At 38.0% G+C, this 21,367-nt stretch overlaps 1 protein-coding gene across 2 annotated transcripts in view; it reads right to left on the reverse strand.

Annotated features, from left to right (window-relative positions):
* The window catches only part of LOC139734585 (5'-AMP-activated protein kinase subunit beta-2-like), a 30,753-nt gene extending 13,448 nt beyond the window's left edge, over positions 1-17,305 (reverse strand). For both annotated transcript variants that reach the window (XM_071645368.1, XM_071645367.1), the window contains exons 1-4: positions 16,927-17,305; positions 13,344-13,426; positions 2,196-2,331; positions 1,536-1,713 (exon numbers count right to left, since the gene is read on the reverse strand). In XM_071645368.1, the coding sequence (XP_071501469.1) occupies positions 1,536-1,691 (156 nt within the window). In that variant the 5' untranslated portion in view covers positions 1,692-1,713; positions 2,196-2,331; positions 13,344-13,426; positions 16,927-17,305. The remainder of the gene's footprint in view (positions 1-1,535; positions 1,714-2,195; positions 2,332-13,343; positions 13,427-16,926) is intronic.
* Between the last annotated feature and the right edge of the window lie 4,062 nt (positions 17,306-21,367).

Genomic DNA, 21,367 nt, shown 5'->3' on the forward strand with positions numbered 1-21,367 from the left:
GTTCATGCTGACAGCTCAATTGGAAACTCTATCTTTATCAACTTAGAATGTAAGCAATAGCAGTCCACTTCGTGCTTTTACAAATTGTACTTGAAAACACTACCAAAACCTGATATCTGGTATGAAATTTGAGTTTAAACAAAGTCCAATCCCTGTGCATTATACAGTTTGGACCTTGTCACCAGCAAGACAGTATCTGCCCGAATTCAAACAAGTGACCTGCTTAGTACAGACCCAGAAGCAAGCCTTCAAATTTCTGTCTGAATAGCAGGCATGCCAATGAACACAAGCAGCATTGTATGGCAAGGTGTGTTGCCTGCTTGTGGGTGAGATTCCAATGCTTATTGCCAAGAATGGCTGGGTAGCTGATCAACTAACAGTGCTAGCCACTGCATACAACAACCTGCTATTCTATAATCTTGTATTTTTTTACAATAAGCAAAGAGCAGGCAAAACCCCTTAACACAAAAAGATGCTTGCACATGAACTATAAAGGCTTTCAACCACACACGATGATGAACTACAAGTAAATGGAACTATAATATTAAGTTTACAAATGCTCTAATGGACAGAAATCAAAGCAATGAAAACGACGAAAACGACAAACAAGAATAACCTCCCTCTTTCAAGGAACTTGCTGCTGCCTAATCCCTGTTACAGGGCATTATAATACCGTGCACAATTATGCATCAAAATAAAAGGCCAACTGGCAAAATATCCAATTATTGAATATACTTGTTAGGCAGAGGTGTTACATGTAGATGCACACAAGAAAAGTCTTTTCTGACTACAGTAGAGGCTACCAAAAAGTATTTTCCAACCCAACACAACACCATCTAGACAAATCCTGATACAGCTCCACCAGGTCAACCCTCTAGTTCTGAACCAATTCCAATGAGAGGCATGAAGGAATGTGGCAAAGAACATGAAGTTCACTCCATCCTTGTTTATAGGTAATAACATACTCCATTGATGTGGACCTCTCAAACTAGTGGAAGCTCTATCATTCTAATACATGACACAGCTGCAAAGGCTGATCCACCAATGTGTGCACTAATATCCCTTCATGTACTTGTAGCACCACCACAAAAGGGTGATAGAGGCAACAGTAAGGGAGCAATGATAGCAACACCAGATCAACAACTAGCTAATCTGACATCAATTTGATTTCAGATAAACACGTTGATATATCTCATTTTCAAAGAGACCACATGTATATGCATGAACAAATTTTGACCTTTAATTAGAAGTGTTGCCTTTAATGACATTTGTTAATTCAATACAACATGAAGAAGCTGTAATCTCCAAATCATAAGCCAGGTTTCTATTAACGCTTCCATAATAAAGAAATAATAATACTCAATGTATGTCACAACAAAGCAATGTTTAATAAGTCAAGCAGTGCAAACGCAAGACAGTGTGCTTTATCACACTTCGATCAACCACCAAAGAAATGCAGATTGTCACACATCTTCTAGCGTCGAGGGAGTGATTGTAAGCTTCTAGCTCTGAGTAATCAATACTTTCAGTCTCACCCTGAGGGTTCCGCCTTGCAGATCGAGACTGTCATCAAGCGAGGTCTGCTGAATGATGGGAATCTTGCCTGGCTTGAAATCAAAGGACGACGGCGACTCCTTGGTCGGTGACGAAGGCCCATCCTTCCCCTCCCGCTTTGCTCCAGCATTGCCCATTTTCCACTACGTCAAATTCAGCCTGGTAATTTGACAAAAATTAGATTGAAAGTGGCACAACTGCTGATATGCTTCTCTGACAATACATGGACAAGGACATGTGTCTGTAATGCATGTATCTCCAGTGCACACACTGGACAGTGCAGAAACGCCAACATATCTGCTAATATGCACTTAATTTCAGCATACCATGTTCAAATTCTTTGTTACATCTACCTCAAAGAACTCTTTTACAGGCAACTCCAATACAGTGAATGTGACATAGTGATACATTTTTTCACGCATCTACATGACAGTAACTCATATTATGTCTTCCCACAATGGAATTCAAAATCTTGCAGACTTTATTCAAGGAAAACTCCCTCATAACTATACTTAGCAATGGGTAGCCATATTCACATATCATCATTCCCATTCCTCCAATAACAAAAGAGAAATGGGGGAAAAATTATTAGTGTACAGGATTAAAGGAAACTGGCATTATTTCTTTTATTTGTGACTGACCTGTAGGTATGAGGCTGCACGAATGATTAGCCCTTGGTGAAGCACCACCCGTCTTCCACTCACAGGTAGGTACAGTGACCGTTGGCCACCTCGGGTAGAGCGTTGTGCTACAATGCGCCGTCGTGGTGACTGTCAGCTGAGGGGGCAAAACAAACAGCACTGCAACATTAGAAGTAGGAAATATTCAAAGGCACCATTCATCTACCTATGAAGTACACAACAAAATCACAGTCAGACAAAATATCTTGTAGCACTTCTAAAAATGTGAAAGGTATGCATCAAGATGCCTTCAATTATTTCTAAGTCCTGAGGCTTAAGGCTATTCTTGCTCTTATAATTGCTGGCAACAACACTGTTCCTTTTGTTCCTAAAAAATTTGTCTGAACCACCTGCTTACATGTTGAGGGCAGGTGTTCCCAAGTCTGTTTACTAGGTTGTTTCATTTTCAGGCTGATGTGATGAATGTAAAAACATCACAACAGACCCTACTGTAGAATGGAAAACACAGCTGATGATATCTCTTGTTGAACTCTTCACCAAGTTCCCTTCTGTGAAATGGTTGGAACACACATAGTCAAAATACACTCACTACAAGTCAACAATCATGAAACAGGTGTCTCAACACAATGTGTTCCCCATAACATCTGGAAGTTTACATTTCTCCGTAAACGAAGCTCACTGATTTTGACCACAGATCACGGATGGTCCCTCTCTGCAAATAGGAAATATTTTTCAATTAATTTCTATCCATTTCAACAAATCTTTATATATATCTAGTGGAATTAATAACCTGGAAATGACATGTGAGCTACAGTGTAAATTTTGGTGACCTTTGACCTTTCATCTCATCCATCTCTTCATTATTTAACTAGATTCAACTTGATTCAACTTGATTATTGAGTTGTATTCTTCTTACTCGATGATATTACCAATGGATATTCCTAGTAATGTCATGGCTATGGGAAAAGAAATGACAGTGCAGGGACCGTTGATTACCGTCATTGTCATGTTTGTGCAAATAATTAAACTTACAAATGTATGTGTCTACCCTTTGTATCTTATATTATCACTGGTCATTCCCATTTGAAGTAATTGCTGGCTAGAAATAATTTATCTATTGCTTTTTTAATGTTTTTTTTTTTGAAGGGGGGGGGGAGATACTGATCTTTGACCATGACTTTCCGCTAAATATTACTTCATGGAAATATCTGGGTTATTACCGCTACCCTTCCTATCACATCATATTATACTCATTATTCCTAAATAACGTTACTGCTGAAAATGTCATAATTGGTGACATTTGACCTAGAGAGATTTTGCCCCAGACAGTCGCCCTTGTTTAAAGAGGAATTCCTACTACATGTAAGCGCATGAAACCAAAATTAGCAAAACGTTAAGATATTATAACTTCCTTATTTTTCATCAGATTTTAATCAAATTTTCATTGTTGTGCTAGAAGAAATTTTTGCTCCTTCTTTTCAGACTAATTTTCAACTGCAGTGGAATTCTTTCTTTCTTTTACATATTGTACAATGCATGACACTATTGTATCACCCTCTGAGCAATAATGCCAGCAAAGATCAGGGGAAAAAAATGACCATGCATTTTTAAGAAGATGAAAATATGTAGAAACTGGGCCTTCATTTGCCTCCCCCCCCAAAAAAAAAAAAGTCTTGGCCATCAGTGGCGCAATCACAACAAATTTTGGCAAGCGTGACATCCTAGTTGTAATCTCCAAGATTGTGTCTTAAAATCTTTTTAAATTATCAATTTCTGATTTTAACTGTTTATGCAAAGTAAGCCCAAGATCTTATTTTAGCCTTGTAAACACTAATTACGGTAAAAGCATTGAGAGTCTATTTTGGGGGTTATATCTGCTTTTAACAAATTCAACAATTGTACATCATAAAAGCAAAAGTCATTTTAATTCTTATGTATGCTATTGTTTTTGGAATCTAGGTATTTCTAGGTGTTTTTCACTTGTTTTTTCTTTATTTTTTAATTGGAAATTGTCACTGACAACTTTTCTACCATAATTAGCATAAAATAAGTCAATCAAAATGATTAATAGTAAAAATAGGTTTTTATAAGTTTCATGCCAGAGCACTGTTTTCCATAGGAAATGTACACAAAATCCTAAAATTGTGTCCTTTTTGTGATGACATGCAGTCACAAAAATGGGCGTTGCTTTGTAACAGTACGCGCAGATGTTACAATTGAACTAAAAAAAGTCAGGTAGCCTCATGAACAAGGCCTTCCCGCATTGCAGAGTTATTTCACAACTGTCGGGGGGGGATTCCGCCCTGGCCGTTTTAGGGTTTAGGAAAAAAAATGACACGTTTGTCACAAATGTAATGAGTGTTTACTTTCCTTGAAATAGAATTCAATTTTGTCCACTCATGGTATACAAATATAAAATTTCATTAGGATACCTCAAACAGTTTTTAAGTTACACTGTCCATAAAATTCATTTCGGATGGATGGATTGCAGGACAGATGGAAGGAAGGACAAAAGGATGGATGGACAGACAACCCGAAAACATTCTGCCTCCGGCGACACTTCATGGTGGAGGCGTAAAAAGTGGTCCGTTGCATTTAAAGAAAGTCTGTGACTTCTGCAGAAGTATGACTTTGGAAAGGTAACATTATTTTGTCTACTGTACTCATACTTCCTCCTTTCTGAAATGCCATCGTAGTAATTTTATAGTGCGATGTTGTAACAAATGAAATGATTTATATTGTATGTTAATTCACAAACAATTACGTACTGTGCTCCCAATAAAAATTTCACCAGGCTTTATAGAAGATGATGAAGACTGAAAATATACAGGTACAGAAAGGAAAATGGGTTCTAGGGCAAATACCCCCTGGACAATTAGCCTGGACCCTTCTCCTGACCCTTACCCTAATCCTAATTGTGAACCTACAATCCTAACCCTAACCCAAACTCTAACCCTAACCATAGTCTTCATTCTAATCTACTCACTAACCAGTATTAAGCTGGGGGGTTAATAGTCCTTGGGGGATAATTGCCCCGATACCTCGAAAATGACAAGACAGCCTTTCAAACTGAATATTCAGTTGCAGTGAAATCAATCATTTCACAAGATATTGCACAATGTACATTGATGGAAAGTAAGGTACTCTAATATTGAAAATTCATGTTTACTGTGAGATTGAGTGTTCAGATAAATATTTTGTACTGTGTACATTAAAGTACAATTGTAAATCATACAGTCATTGATTATTACTTTTAATACTTTATGCCCAGCATACATGCAAGAGTGGGAAAAAAATCATACTGTGTTGGTAGAAAAAGATCATGAAAGAGCATACATATTAAACAAGCTGTAATTGTAAAATGCAATCAGCAGGACATTCAACATGTCTTCACCATCCATCTAGTGCATGTTGAGTTTGATTTGCTCACAGAACCCATGAATTGTGATGATTTTTATCCCCATTTACTACTTTCTAGGCCATCAGGTCTTAATGTGAGATCAACCAACCACTGCATATCAGTATATGGCTACATGTTGTAAATGTGTACTCAAATGCGCACTGATCGGTTTCATGCACATACATGTAGGAAACATCCTGTATAACAAACATGAGATGAATACATTGCCACAATTTATGAGCAGTGACCCAGATACAGCAAGGAAGCTAAATGCTACACTGCCAGGTCACAAGCCTGCGAGACACATACAGAAATAACAACTCTCCTGTCTTAGATGACACGGCAGCTATCTATCAACAAGATACAAATGACTTGGATAAAATGTAAAGTGCTCTTGAATACATGTACAGTACTGTTGCTCCTAAGAAACCCCAGTTGCCGCTGCTAATGAAGACATATTGCAAGCAAGGAACAGGCAATATTAAGGTTCTACAAACCCACTTTCCAGTTACCTAGGCTATCAAAACTCACCGTCAAGCTAAGTAAAAAGAATGGGCACTTGCATTTAAATGCCCCATCAGGCAAGCAAGGGATCATGCCTTTGTAATGCCCTGATACACTGTACAGTACTAGTAGGTGATTTCAAGTTTGGCGTTAGTGCTAGTGCTACAGTCCTGTATCTCCAAAACAAACAACTGCCTTTTATAAATCAAACTCCAACACTAGATGGTAAGATTAACGCAAGCGATGCCGATCACAATTATCGATCCCAACACTATAATATGTAGGTGTGATTATCACACCATCGCAAAGTCCGCAGGAACTGCGTGACGAAAAAAGCAATGGCGCATAATTCGAGCCAAATATTAAAAGATGTAGTCATGACTGCTTAGTTTTTGACACAATGAAAAAGACAGAAATTTCATCCCTTCTCTGAATCACAGCAATATTCATTTTTCTCCCAGGCTCAGATTTATGTAGCCATGTCTAGAGCATTCATGTATGTTCTGGGATCAACCACTGCAATTGTATAATAGACTTTGAACGTACAACATGCATCTTGTATGGATGTGAATGTAGGTCTCGCACAGCAATGCTAATACCAGCATCGAACTTGAAATGACAAAGATGATAATCCCTAGGGGCTAGTACAGACCATGTACAGACCATGTGAGGCAGCAATATTGTACATGTAGAGTGTACAATGTAGCATACAAGTATGTATGGTAGTATACTTGTACATGACCCAACAGAAATCATCCACTGAACTCTACAAACGTGGAAGGACAAGGTTGGTGTTATCAACCAATCTTCATGAACAACATCTCTGTAGTATGGCCTCATTGCATTGCCTTTTAATCGCAAAAGATCATCGTATTCAGATACTGTATAATTTATAATAAAACATCCCTTTTGGCTGCTTGTAAAGCACATCATTATCAAGTGCAAATAAGTGTACATAAATTTTAATTTTGAGCAAATATTATGGGCCTTATTCATGATCAGAAGTAATCTCACAAGGTCACGGTAAAAGATGAAAATCATAGACAGAGCTGCCAATATTCTCACAGCAAAACTAGGAAATTAATTCTACAGGGCAGTCAGGGAGATAGATGTAGTGTTTCATGCATCTCAATGAACAAAACTAATTATCAAATCAGGAAGATTTACATTGCCAGGGCATGAAGAGATATTGAAGTTCTCAAGGAGCCTCTTGCAGAAACAGTGAGACTTTCCTAACTCTGCATTAAGTGAACTCTTTGCAAGTAAAGGAAATTGTGTGTTTCATATTGAATTTTGAATTAAAATTGAATTTAAATGGCTTGCATAATGAAAATCTACAAACATTACTGCAATTTTCTTTAAAAGAGCAATTTCAATTTCATCTGATACAAGAATATTCAGACTTACTGTTTGAAATAAACATGTCAAATTTTAATATGACAGGGACAACTTGGACTCTGCTCAAAAGATCATGGCTTGTAATTTAGTACACAATCATACAAGGACAATAAAGCTAATCTCACTTTTTAATACTTTTTTATCTTCATTAATTGATAGAAATTGACACGGTATCATTACTAGAAAAAAAAACAAACATTGTATCTCATAAAACTTTAAAGAAATTGGAGGGAACTACCCACGAAATTTCCATGAAATTCCGAAGATTGACTGCTCAATTCATTCATTTTTCTTTTTTCAAGCAGATATATACATACGTAAACTTATACACTGTATGACACTCTGAACCATTACCCCCAGTTTGCTATGCCTGGGCACAACTGACTGCTCAATCCATTCGTCTATTTTTTTTTTCAAGCAGATAATACATAAACTTATATGACACTCTGAACCATTACCCCCAGTTTGCTATGCCTGGGCACAACCACCACGTTAATAAACCTTTATGTTTGGGATGTCACAATGCAAAACCGCAAACACATTTTTTCTATAGAATGCTTTAATATTCATGAATTGCATATTGACAAAATGATTTGAATGAGATACAATGTTATTGTTCTGGTAGGTGCTTTTTTTGTATCAAAACTGTATGAGGAAACACACACACACACACACACGAACCCAATCTGACAGTGGCAGATTGTCTATCGAAATAAGTGATATCCATTACTATTAAGAATGATAAACAAGAAGCTAACATATATATTAACTCTTGTTGTTTGTAAATCACTATTTTCACATCTGTGAAAATGACCTTCACTCTGTAACACAAAACCAATACAAACCTGAATAGATTATACTGTAGCACACTAAAGGCAGTGATACAATACATTGTAGGTTATGGCAAGACTTCCATCCATTCGAACTCCTTCTCAAAACAGTGAAGTGGATCATGATACAATATGTACATTAGGTATACAATTGTATCTCCGCTCCTCTGCGTGACCACCAACATCTCACACTCCATGTACCTTAGTACATGTTGTATCCATGCATGCATGCATGGAAGTGATACAGTTCAACTTCTCCAGAGAGCTACATGTATTTGAGCAGCTGTCAGCTAAGTTAACATCTTCCTCTAATTGGACACTTGATGCACTAGGCACTCATACAGTATGTAGGCAACATGCATCATTATAGCACACTTGAAATATAATGTAACTAGTAAATAGTGCTATCAATAGCAAGATTTGTGATTGGCCAGATTGATACCATGTGATGTGCATAAATGTTGTTATAGTGCATGATAAATATCATTTGCACTACTGCGCAGTCATGGTGTACTTACATTTGTACAGTCGTAGCCTAGCGTCTCCGTAGTACTGACTGCATGTTTCTACGCATACACTGTACGCGGACAAAACTTGTAGTACACACATGTAATATAATATAGGTGTATTGCTACGAGCGTGCTAGTGCTTCATACACACTGTGCCTACGATACGCTGCAGCCACGCAGCGGAAAGCGTAGGCACAGCGTGTATGAAGCGCAGAACACAGGCATCCGTGCATACAGCAGATTACGCTCGCTCAGCATACTGTAAAAGTGGAAATTTTCGCGGTGTTGAAATTTTCGCGCATTTCGCGCAACCAGAAACTAGCGCGAAAATAAAAGCACGCGAATATTTTTGCTTGCCATATGCTCCTGTGCATGATGTCTTGATTCCGCGGAATTAAAAACACGCGAAACTCTTTTTACCCGGCGAAGCGCGAAAAATTAGTCGCGCGAAAATATCCACTTTGACAGTAGTTGGAACGCAACATCCCAACTTTACGTACATAGTCCTAAAGGCAAGCGGTCTGAACTGAAAGCCCCATTTTACTTGGTCGTAACACAATAGTGGAATGTATAGAACCTTCTGATCCATTTTATTTAGATTTGGACAACATCTGTATTTGCATATTCTATATTTGAGGAAACACAAGCTTGATTCTCCATGGACCGTGCAGGGTATGTAGTCGTAAGCTGGAATTCTGATTGTTTGTGCAGAATCTACGGCACTAACGGTCCTGGCCAAGACCAGCCTAGAGCTAGAAAAATAAGTGTTACAATACACCTTATTCGACCTCAGTGAAATAAAACTGCACTTGGGCTACTTGTGCATTTGTCGCGTATATAATCTAGTATAGTGCATTCAAAATCATGCACTATTTGCATAATAGAACATACATGTATGGTATGCAACTACCAAAAAATAACATAATGCAAGCTGAAATACTCATGGCATATCATTGAAGTACCCTTTGTATCCGTGCCAAGAGCATATTATTATAACAGTGAGTTTAATAGTCTTTGAACATTAGATCCCATTCTTGATTTGATTCAACATTTTGTTTTATGTTTCCATTTCTATGAAATAGGCAAGAACAGCAGAGCATTTTAATAGCAACATTAATGCTTTGTTGAGGAAGTCATACAACTTGTATCATCATACAACTTGATATGAAAACACTATTTGCGTACATATACATGTATACCGATCTAGATATCGGTCCAATTACACATGACCCCGTATTCTAAGACACATATTGACCAACATATCAAATTTATTTTTACTGCATTTTGTTGCATGAAAGTAAATTGTAATCATGTCCTAAAACATCAAACAGCCATGGGTAAAGATGCATGATGTGTATTGTAGATGACAAAATATTTCAAATCTCCAGATCTACTTGGTAGACTTTACATGGTATACTTAGTAATCCATCAACTCAATTACTTAAGCCTTTAGTAGGGAATGATGGAATCACAAAAATAGCCTGTTGGGCTGTAGCATCCAATGTAATACAGAGAAGAAAAAAAATCAGTAATTTGACTACTGTGTAGTCAACTGGGATGCCTCAACTTCTCATACAATCACTTTACGCCATAAAAAAAGCAAGGCCCATCAGTTACACTTTCATGAAGTTGATCTTGACCATGGGCCAAGAATTTCTCCTTCCATTACACTAAATAACATTTTCCAGAAGACTTACAACTGTACATGTTGTGGAATTTGTACCTAGGTTGTGTCATTTTAGCTGATTTTAATTGACCTTGACCTTTTACCCTTACTTCAAAAAAATGTTGATTAGGTTGACCTTATACCTTGACCCTTCACAATTATCATTTCAAGAAATTAAATGCTGATTTATGTATACTGGATAATACAGTCAACCTTGCTTTTAAGTCAAATCTAAAAAGACTGAAAAAAAAGGCTTTGACTCAGAGAAAATTTGACTTTTGCGGGATCAAAATCAATAGATTAAGAGAAGAAGACTTGGAAAGACCTTCGACTTAGGCAATTACAGTGTATATGACTTGTGCAAGATCGACTTAAGCAAGGTTGACTGTATTACAAATAAACGTCCCCAGCTGAAGTTATGGGATGAGATGTTTTGGTTAACATTTCTAACCAAAGTACAGTAACCTTTAACACTGATCTTTGCCCTATCACAACCACAGACAGGCATATTTACTGTAAATTCACTCCTTCCCTGTCACCACTGGACACTCCTAGCTTAAACAAGGCAAGTGCCATAATGTGTCTCGCCAATTCGCGTACAAGAAATTGTACACGAATGGGATACAGATAGAAAAAAAGAGATATAACATATAAAAAGAGATATAAAATGGCAAAAATTTATGGCAAAATAGAAACGTGCCATAAAAACTTAACATTGGGCCCTTAAAGTTCGTTGACCCCTGCCTGTGACCTTTGACCTTGTGATGACCATCCACTCCCCAAGGGACATCTATCATCCAAGTTTGGTCACGAACGGCTGAACTATGGATCAAAAGTTATGACCCATTTAATAGAAACGTGCCATAAAAACTTAACATTGGGCTCTAAAAGTTTGTTGACCCATGCTTGTGCCATTGATCTTGTGGTGACCATCCACTCCCCAAGGGACATCTATCATCCAAGTTTGGTCACAAACGGCTGAACTATGGAACAAAAGTTACGACCCATTTAATAGAAACGCGCCATAAAAACTTAACATTGGGCTCTAAAAGTTTGTTGACCCATGCTTGTGCCATTGACCATGTGGTGACCATCCACTCCCCAAGGGACATCTACCATCTAAGTTTAGTCACAAATGGAGTTATGGATAAAAAGTAATGACCCGTAATAGAAACGCGCCATAAAAACGTAATATTGGGCTCTAAAAGTTTGTTGACCCCTGCCTGTGACCTTTGACCATGTGGTGACCATCCACTCCCCAAGGGACATCTACCATCCAAGTTTGGTCAAAAATGGAGTTATGGATCAAAAGTTTTGACCCATAATAGAAACGCGCCATAAAAACTTAACATTGGGCTCTAAAAGTTTGTTGACCCCTGCTTGTGACCTTTGACCTTGTGGTGATCATCCATTCCCCAAGGGACATCTACCATCCAAGTTTGGTCACAAATGGAGTTATGGATCAAAAGTTATGACTCATAATAGAAACGCGCCATAAAAACTTAACATTGGGCCCAAAAGTTCATTGACCCCTGCCTGTGAGCTTTGACCTTGAGGTGACCTTCATATATGTGACACTTTGTATGACCCCTCTTCCCTCGAAGTTTGATTGCAATTGAAGCCCAGAGTAAAGAGTAATTGAAGTTTTTGTAGCGTTACGGACAGACAACGGACGGACGGACGACGGACGGATGACGGACGGACAGACGCCGCAGGAGATCCCTGCCTTAGTCTCCCCTCACCTCCGATGGGCTCAACAAAAATGAAATGAAATGACTGGTTTGCCAAAGCAGAGCAACTTTTTTACCCTCTGACCTTTGACCTTTCCTCAATCAACACTAAAAACAAAATGCCTTCAGCACCATTATGGTAGAGGCGTAAAAATGCCAAAAATTCAGCGACTATAATTCCCCTTCAAAAGTTATCACTAATCCATTACATTCCAGAATGATTTTGTGAAAGAATTGAATTTCCTCTTTTCTAATTCATTTCAAAGGGAATTCTTACAAAAGGGACGCTCACAAGGCCAAGACATCATTTACATGTACCGATATACTTAATATACTTGTATGACTGATAAATATTGTAATTGTTTCATAAGGCTTCCACTGCATTGAACATGTGAAATACACAAGGAGCAACAACAGAGACTCCAACCTCAAGCGCCTTCTGATCTGGAGATTCTCCCGCCTGAAACCCCTAGCAAACGGGAGACTCCAAATTGATGTGCGCACCGCCCTGATGTGCAAAGCGCACATCAAGAGTGCGAAGTTACTTGCGGCCGGGGTCTAGGGCCTGCTGGAAGCTCTAGGATTCTAGATGCTCTCTTTTGCTATCTAAGGCTTATTTTTCATCATACGATGGCAATAAGTAAGAAATCATTTCAAGCGGGAGACCCAGAGCCAGGGCGGGAGCAATTAAATCTCAAGCAGGAGAACGGGAGACTTTGCAAAAGTAGGCTTTCGGCGGGAGATCTACCGTCGAAAGCGGGAGAGTTGGAGTCTCTGCAACAAGTTACCACAGCACAGTCCTTGTAATACTGGCCTGTCTGTACAATATGTAAATAAACTTTGAAGGTGAAAATTTGCCCTGCAGGGCCATACATGTATTTCATACAAAGTTTCTATGACAGCAATTCTTGATGCAATGGCTTAGCAAACTCTTGATGTAATGGCAAGTGTCATGGTACTGACAAGAATCCTCCATGATTAGTTGCTGCTAAAGAAGGCTGTGGTTCTAGCAAGAGTTGCTGTCCTACAAGCTTTTACGAAAGAGGCCCCAGAACAACTGTAACACTACATGGCTGATACCCCCCCCCCCCCCCCCCCTCAAACAACTGACCTTGAGATGCTAACTTTCAGGAACTGTAGTCCAAATGCAAGTGGCCACAATTCAGGTAGCCTTTGCACCAAAACAGAGTTTGCCTGTGAAAGAATGGTAAAAGGGAAAAAAAAAATCTGTATTATCGAGCATTCTTTTCAAATCAATATGCACAGTGCTTACATTAATTTCCGGCAAGATGCAGACAAGGTCATAATGCACACATGTTATGAGTTGCAACAGCATAAATGATTGGCTGAGTTAGAATGACTAGTCTACTTTGGCAGGATGCTTTTATCTTCTTCCTTTTTGTTTATTTTTTTCTCTTATAACATGAAATGTGGATGATTTTGTTCATTTGTTGCTAATTATGATTGTAAACACACAAAACACCCCCACAAAAATAGCATCCTCAACAAGATTAATACATGTATGCAGTTTTACAACATATCAAGCCCATGTATGTCCTCACTGAAAAATGCATGCCGTAATAGTTCGCACACATGCAGTGTGAAATTTGATACATGCTAATTATACAAGAGGCTATGTTGCATGCTTGATAGTGACTTTAAGCTCTCACTGAGCTTCCTGCGAATGTGCAAATATACCAGGTACATGTACATATTTTCTTTGAATTGTGAATCAGAGCTCAACAGGACTTTTTTTCTCTAGTGACCCAAACCCACTAAAATATTTAAATTTGAAATTTTCAAACTTTCAATTTCTTTGTGGCTACTTCTCGTTGCACATGCATATGTGGGTTTTGCAAAGCTTCCATTTCGAAACTTTGCATCAAAAAGCTGCACCACAAGAAACTATGAATCATTCTGCATAACAATGTTGCTTTATACCAGTCAAAACAATGGAAATTTGGAGGAGTCAAACTTCACACAGAAGATACAATGAAAGTATACTGAAAGAACTACAATTTTTGTATTAGGAACTCACACTTTACGAGACACTGTGTTCTCATATATTTGAGGAAACCTACATTGTATCCTTCCTACAGTGAACATGTAGCTGCCGGATGCCATGCTTTGCACAGCATCTGAGCAGGCTAGACACAGTGCAGATTCTATGTCATGTGGAGTGCCAAAATAGGCCTCATTGTATCAGCATGCCATCATTCATCCCTGGCCCCAGTGTGGCATTGACAACAAGAGACCCGGGGGTCTTGCGCTCACCTGAGTATCTCAAGTTCACCTTTCACGCAGTCACTAATCTAAATTATTCACAGCTCTACCAAAATTTGACCAGACATTCTCAAGTAGAAGATGAAAATGCACAATAAGGGCCCAATTTTTTTTAAAAGATTCCTTAATTCTGGAGGATTGGGGCAACCCTGGGAGCCTCCTGGGTGAGGCATGGTGCCCATTTTAACAAATTGAGATCCCATCCCCTAGGGATGCTACCTGCCAAGTTTGGTGATAATTCATGAGGTTTTCAAGAAGATGAAAATGAACAATTTAGGCCCCCATTTGAACCCCCCCCCCCCCCCACCCCTTCCCCCTGCCCCCAAAAGGGGCACCCCTGGATCTGCTATGAACAAACTTGAAACTACAGTCATTAATGTACTAACTCATAGTATTATCTTGGCTCTATCACTTCTGATTCTAGAAAAGATTTTTAAAGATTCCTTAATTTTGGGAGGTTTGGGCCCCTTGGGGCCCTCCAGGTAGGACACGGTGCCCATTTAGATAAATTGAGATCCTATGCCCCTAGGGATGCTACCTGCCAAGTTTGGTAAAAATGGGTCATGGGATTCTCAAGAAGAAAATGAAAATGTACAATTTAGGCCCCATTAGGACCTCTCCCCTGGGTCCCAAGGGGGGGGGGGGGGGCACCCCTGATTCTGCCATGAACAAACTTGAAACTACAGTGTACAGTCATCAATGTACTAACTCAAAGTATTAACTTAGCTCCATCACTTCGGGTTCTAGAGAAGAAGATTTTTAAAGATTCCTTAATTTTGGGGTGTTTGGGCCCCCCTGGGGGCCCCCTTGGTGGGGCATGCCCATTTTAACAAATTGAGATCTTAACCTCCTAGGGATGCTACCTGCTAAGTTTGGTGAAAATCGGTCTTGGGGTTTTCATGAAGAAGATGAAAATGTAAAAAGTTTACGCACGACGGACGAAGAACGATCGCAATAGCTCACTCGAGCCTTCGGCTCGGGTGAGCTAAAAACCCATGGTCAACTTTAACGTTTAGTTGTCCTACTGTAGTGTAGTTAACTGGATTACCAGAGGTACATTTTGTCGTGTACATTATAGATATCCGTATCTCAAATTCCACCTGGCCAAACTGCACCAAATCCAAAGAAATACTTGATGGCTTAATTCCAATCACTCACATAAATTTCAACCAGTTCAGTTACACTTTCGTATCTGGAGGCATTGATATCCATAACCGACATTCATGTCGTTGCTCAAAACAACTCATTCACCGTTTGCGAAACATGGCGACATACGTTTCTACGCTGCCTGTGCAATCTGAAACTGTTAGCCATCTAATACTGTGCAACATATCTTTCCAGTTAGTACGTATTAGTAACCAGGAGCTAAAAATCAATGTTTTACCAAATATGGCAAGTACGAAGTAGGCCCTAGACCCTACAAGTTAAATAAAGTTGGTTAAGAAATATAATGCAGTTCCTTAAGCGTACCAGAAGAGCACACAGAGGTGCACTCAAAAAGACAGATGCAGACATAAGCACATAGCTACGGACACACATATTTTTAACCCGACTTTTTTCAACTTGCCATAGTTTCTAAATTCTAGATCTAATCAGTTTCCATCAATTTTCAGCTCCCAGTTCACTGCACTTGAATTGAGAGATCTAAAAAGAGTACCGGTATTAAAGACATCAATATTTCATTACGATAAACGTATCCGGAATTAGACCTAAATTTAGTTCTATAAATTCAAATAAATTTTAATGCGATTTGCACTGTGCAAAAAGACAACTTTTTGTAGAGGGGTTAACTTTGGAGTAGAAAAAAAACCCTAGATTTTTTCCATAAGTCGGAGTGAATGATTCACATAATTTTGCAAAATTCGTAATTTTCAGGACTTTGTGAATAACTATTAAACTAACGTTAGAACTAGTAAATTTTATAACGTTTAGATTCTACTGTTTCTAGATCTAGAGTAGCTGTAAAAGTCTAACGTGTTACTGTTAGTGTATAGATCTAGACTATAATCTAGATACCTAATTTAAGTGTCATTTTTGCTCGAAATTTCATCCTCTGAGCTGAAGATGGAATTCAGGGCAACGAAAAATAAGCGTCCGGCAAAATCACATTGTCAATCTCTCCTAAGAGTCCTAACTTTAACCCTAAAAGTTAAAACACTTCAAGTTTAATTTAGGAACACAAACATGACAAACAAAAACAGTGCACTGCTACAAACTCTTAAGCCCTACTAGAATTCTAAGGCATAAAGCCCTGCCCCTGCCCTGGATTGATTGCCGTATTGCTTGCTTGTGAGCAATGGCCAATGCCAAGGCAATGCCAATGGTGAGTATGAATGAAGCATTGAAGGCAATCCACATTTGGTTTGTTTTTCGGTTTCAAGTTCGATTCAACCTTTTTACTCGGATTCTACCTGTGTGAGTGTAACACTTGGATGAGTTGCCTCAACGCAAAACACGGGTTCAGCACGCAAAACCAGGATCGTGGTAGCAATAACAAGACTCGGCTCTGTAACGTTAGAGATGGTCGAACGATTTCTCTGTCCCTCTGAAACGGAAGGTCAATATTTTGATAAACCTGTGAGGAGAAATCTCTTCTAAGTTCGACCTCGTTGCCTTGGTTGGACGCCGTCAATGATCGTTCACTCCGATTATTTTCAACTTGGAGAACATTACGACGAGCTGATTTATGCACCAGGTGCCATGTCGATCTTACACTTCAGAAAAATGGTAAATCTTTGAAGCCAGAAAACATCATCGAGCGAGGCAGACTGGTTCGCAAGAGATCTATCGAAAAACGTATCCATTTCTTGTGTACGTACGACCATCCCGCGGCCGAATCGTCAATGGCCATACACCTAGCTGTGTGTACCTGCTGCGTACGTGCGCAAAGGGCACATGCGTTGGCTCGCGAGATGTGTATAATCGCATGCAGAGGCTCACCCGTGACCTCGACCCAGCGCGATGACAACAAAGATGGCGGAGGATATGGAACTAGGAAGAGTACATACAGTAGGGACAGCCTTGATAAGATGTTGTAGTGTAAATACAAGTTCTCATCCATTTAATAAAATCAGATCTTCAAGTCCAAAAAACAAATGCAAGTGAATATCTACTAACTTATTTCTGTTTGCAAATTTCATTTATTTGTTGTAAATTATTGATGAAGCAATCAAATTTACCTATCAAAAAGTCGTAGAACCCAAACGCTGGCCCAATTACAGGAAGAGGTCACGACAGCCCTGGACAGATTTCGTTCACACGGAAAATTTTTAATAGGCAGCCAAGGCCACACAGACTGAAATAACGCAAAAACATGAACAGCTACAACAAAATGCTAATCCACATAAGCATTTACAAAGGGCTGTTGTAAAAATACAATTATCCACTCAAAGGGTAACTTTGGAACAATCCGTAACACACACGAGGACAAGCAGAGTGTGTTCACACTGTTCAACAGTTACGAGGGTGGATAATTAGTGATTGCAGGGAAACATGCAAGATATATGGTCAATAGAAGAAGATTATTTTTAGTGTTCCAAAACCAAGACATTATAGATGTTGGTTTTTTTCTTGGAACCTTTTGGACATTCCAGACCATTGTATTGGAGGCCTACATAGATGAATATTCAGATACGTTATTTGCCATTTAATAATACAGCTGTAAAGTGATATCCAGGGTGTTCCCACAAAATTTTTTAAATGATTGACAATATCTTCCCGAGAAAATGAGCTAAACATTGGATTTCATTGAGCAGCTATAGGCTCTATATAGGCTCTGACTTTGATATACTGTACTAAAACCCTATGTTATATTTTTGGAACCCACATCCTACAAGCTTTGCTTTTTAGTGGGTTCCTCATATTACACGTTAATTATGTCCTTATACATTTGTGCATTATTGGTTCAAACTGACCATTGTGTGAAAAATATTTCTGCTTCAAATCAAATGTAATATAAAACTTGTACGAAATATGGAATATGGAACGTGAACGAAAAAAATATATATACATAGGACACTTTACATCTTCCTATCAATGTGGTTCACCTAAAATTCATGTTTCAAAAATTTTGTACTCATTTACGCATAACGTAGAAGCTGTATCAAGTATTAACAATACTAAATGCACGACAATTTCAGTATTCCTATCCATTTTTTTTTTCAAATCATGAATATCATATCATCGGGTCTCTCGACCTCAATTTCGCAAAATTTTCACTCAAATTCAATCCTTTGTTTTCGAATTCGACGATTTAGTGCTACGTTTCAACATTAAAATCATTAATTCAAATTCATCTAAATAGCTTCCAAAGTCGTGTAGGCCCTATATTCCTTTCAAAAATGTAAGTTGTTCATTCGAATTCCTACAAAATGTATTGTACCACTTTGCCAACAATCAATTTACAGCGCGTCATAGTTTGTTGATTTTACCGCGGGGTGATTCCAGAATTCAGAATCGCCAGAACTCAACATTCAATTTAGTGTCTTTTGCGGTAATCCACGCAATCGACAGATTTTTCCACTTGTGTTATTTTGCACTTATTTCCCTTTGGTTCGGTTTATTTCATTTGCGCTTTACTTATATGTTCAATTTAATTATGTATGGAGGGTGGATACTATATACATGATTATATAAGATATCATCTATTGTCATTTTTTCATCGCTCTTTGCTGACCTTCACGCCAATATGTGTGAATTGTGTTAACGTCACGCGCTACATAACTTGAATGCCACAGACTATACGCGTCGGCATCCACTGTAGTTAAGAATTTGAATACTAATTAAGCATGCACTTTCTAAATTGAATGAAATTATTCTGAATTCGTTTTCTCAAAGTACCAATCGAATAGTAAGGCAGTGAATATGAATGAGTTTGGTTGCATGGCAAAATTCCGCAAATATTTGAATGCAAAATTTGAGAATTTATATTTTTACGTTATGTTATCGCTTCATTCAATCTATATATAGGCCTATATTACGGTAATAATAACAATAATAATAAAAGTAGTTTTTATATAGCGCATTTCACATTTGTTAGATATCCCAATAAGCTTTACAGACTATTATTGATGTGATATGATATATTAATTGATATCGTAAACCTAATTGTTTATCGTGACTTTGTTCTTCAAAATAAAGAAGTTAGTACTATGTAATAAATGATTCAGTTTATTGGGTTCGATAAAATTATTTCACTCTATAAATGATTTTCTTTTAACCTTTTTCAGTTTGACTGTGCATGAGTGATGTATATCAATTGAAATGAAATGTAATAAAACAATATCAAAATACATTATGATATGCATATATATATATATATATATATATATATATATATATATATATATGTAGGCCTACATAATGCCATGAAGGGCACGTGGAGATACCATGTACAGACACAGTGTTGCTTTTTCATGCAGATTTCTTCTTGCAGATGAAACAAAAACCCAGCTTTAGTGTTTCAAAATAGTTCTAAAATGTGAGTTAGGGATAAAAGCAACTATTGTAAAAATGTTGATCTATACACATATACATCAAATGTGATGGCTCTAACATTTTTGTCAAATCACTGCTCCCAATATGGTAAACAATACCTATAATGGCCGAGCTTTTGGTCCCTCAATGGACCTTCATCAGGGCTTCAGCTGATGTTGGTGCTGGGCTTGGTTGTTCGTGTGTGCTGGGTTCGTGTATTATATGTATAGGGATCGACAGCTGTAAGTATACCCACATTTATATTATGTATCTCTCTCTTTATATAAGATATATACACATACCACCACATATATAATATATACCCATATAATATATATATATATATATATATATATATATATATAATATATATATATTATATATATCAATATCAGGGAGGTGAGACCTCCCTGATTATATATACATTATCACACTAGTACATAATACTCTCACACACATAAGCACACATACATATACAATGTATACACTTTCACAATATGCTATTCATGTTGGGATTATAAAAATGGAAATGTTGGGGTTGGTATAGATGTTATACAGGTTGGTTCCGGTACTTATCAGATTGCTAGATAAACATTACAGTTAATGACAATATCAGACTTCCTATACTTCCTGTCTTAAAATTTTGATATGCGAATTCCCTAAAAAGGCAGGTGGACATAACGATTACATTTACACAAAATCCAGAATCATTCTTGTCATCACATGCACACAAATGAACAAGGAGTTGAGCAGAGATACATTAAATTACTTATAGCAAGGCTCGACGCTAACTTTTTCTTTGGGGGCGGGGGGTTGTGGTCCGTTCGACCTACTAACATCATCAATTATTTTGGTAGCCCGACAATGAAATTTGGTGACCCGAAAATTAAAGAAGAACATCATAAAATACAATTAACATTGAAAAAACAATAAAATTCGCAGGTGTATCATAAAGGTTTCAAGCACCACGTATTACTGTGGCCAAGAAGCATAAAAATATTTATAAATGAAATAATGAAATGTAATAAAACATGAAAATGATTGTAAACCATACGTGTGAAAACTGGCAAGTGTGGTACATGAACAAGGGCTTCAAATGCTATGTAGTGTAACTAAGTAAGTTAACAAAGTCTTACAAATTCAGTATTGAATTAAGGCGTATACGAAATTTTCATGACAATATTCATCACAGGGCAGGGGCGGCGCAGCCGTGGGGGCCGTGGGGGCTCGGGCCCCCACACTTTTTGTGCACCATACAAAGGAATACATAAGGTGTCATCACTTTGGGCCCCCACACTTTTTTCAACCCGGAAGTACGTATAAGAGGCACTACTATGGGAGGTGAGAGAATGAGCTGAGGACCTTTTTTTTTTTTTT

The sequence above is a fragment of the Diadema antillarum genome, unplaced genomic scaffold (genome assembly GCF_040938485.1).
Source record: "Diadema antillarum isolate AM-2024a unplaced genomic scaffold, OU_Dant_1.0 seq00000533_RagTag, whole genome shotgun sequence".
In the NCBI taxonomy this organism is placed as follows: Eukaryota; Metazoa; Echinodermata; class Echinoidea; order Diadematoida; family Diadematidae; genus Diadema; species Diadema antillarum.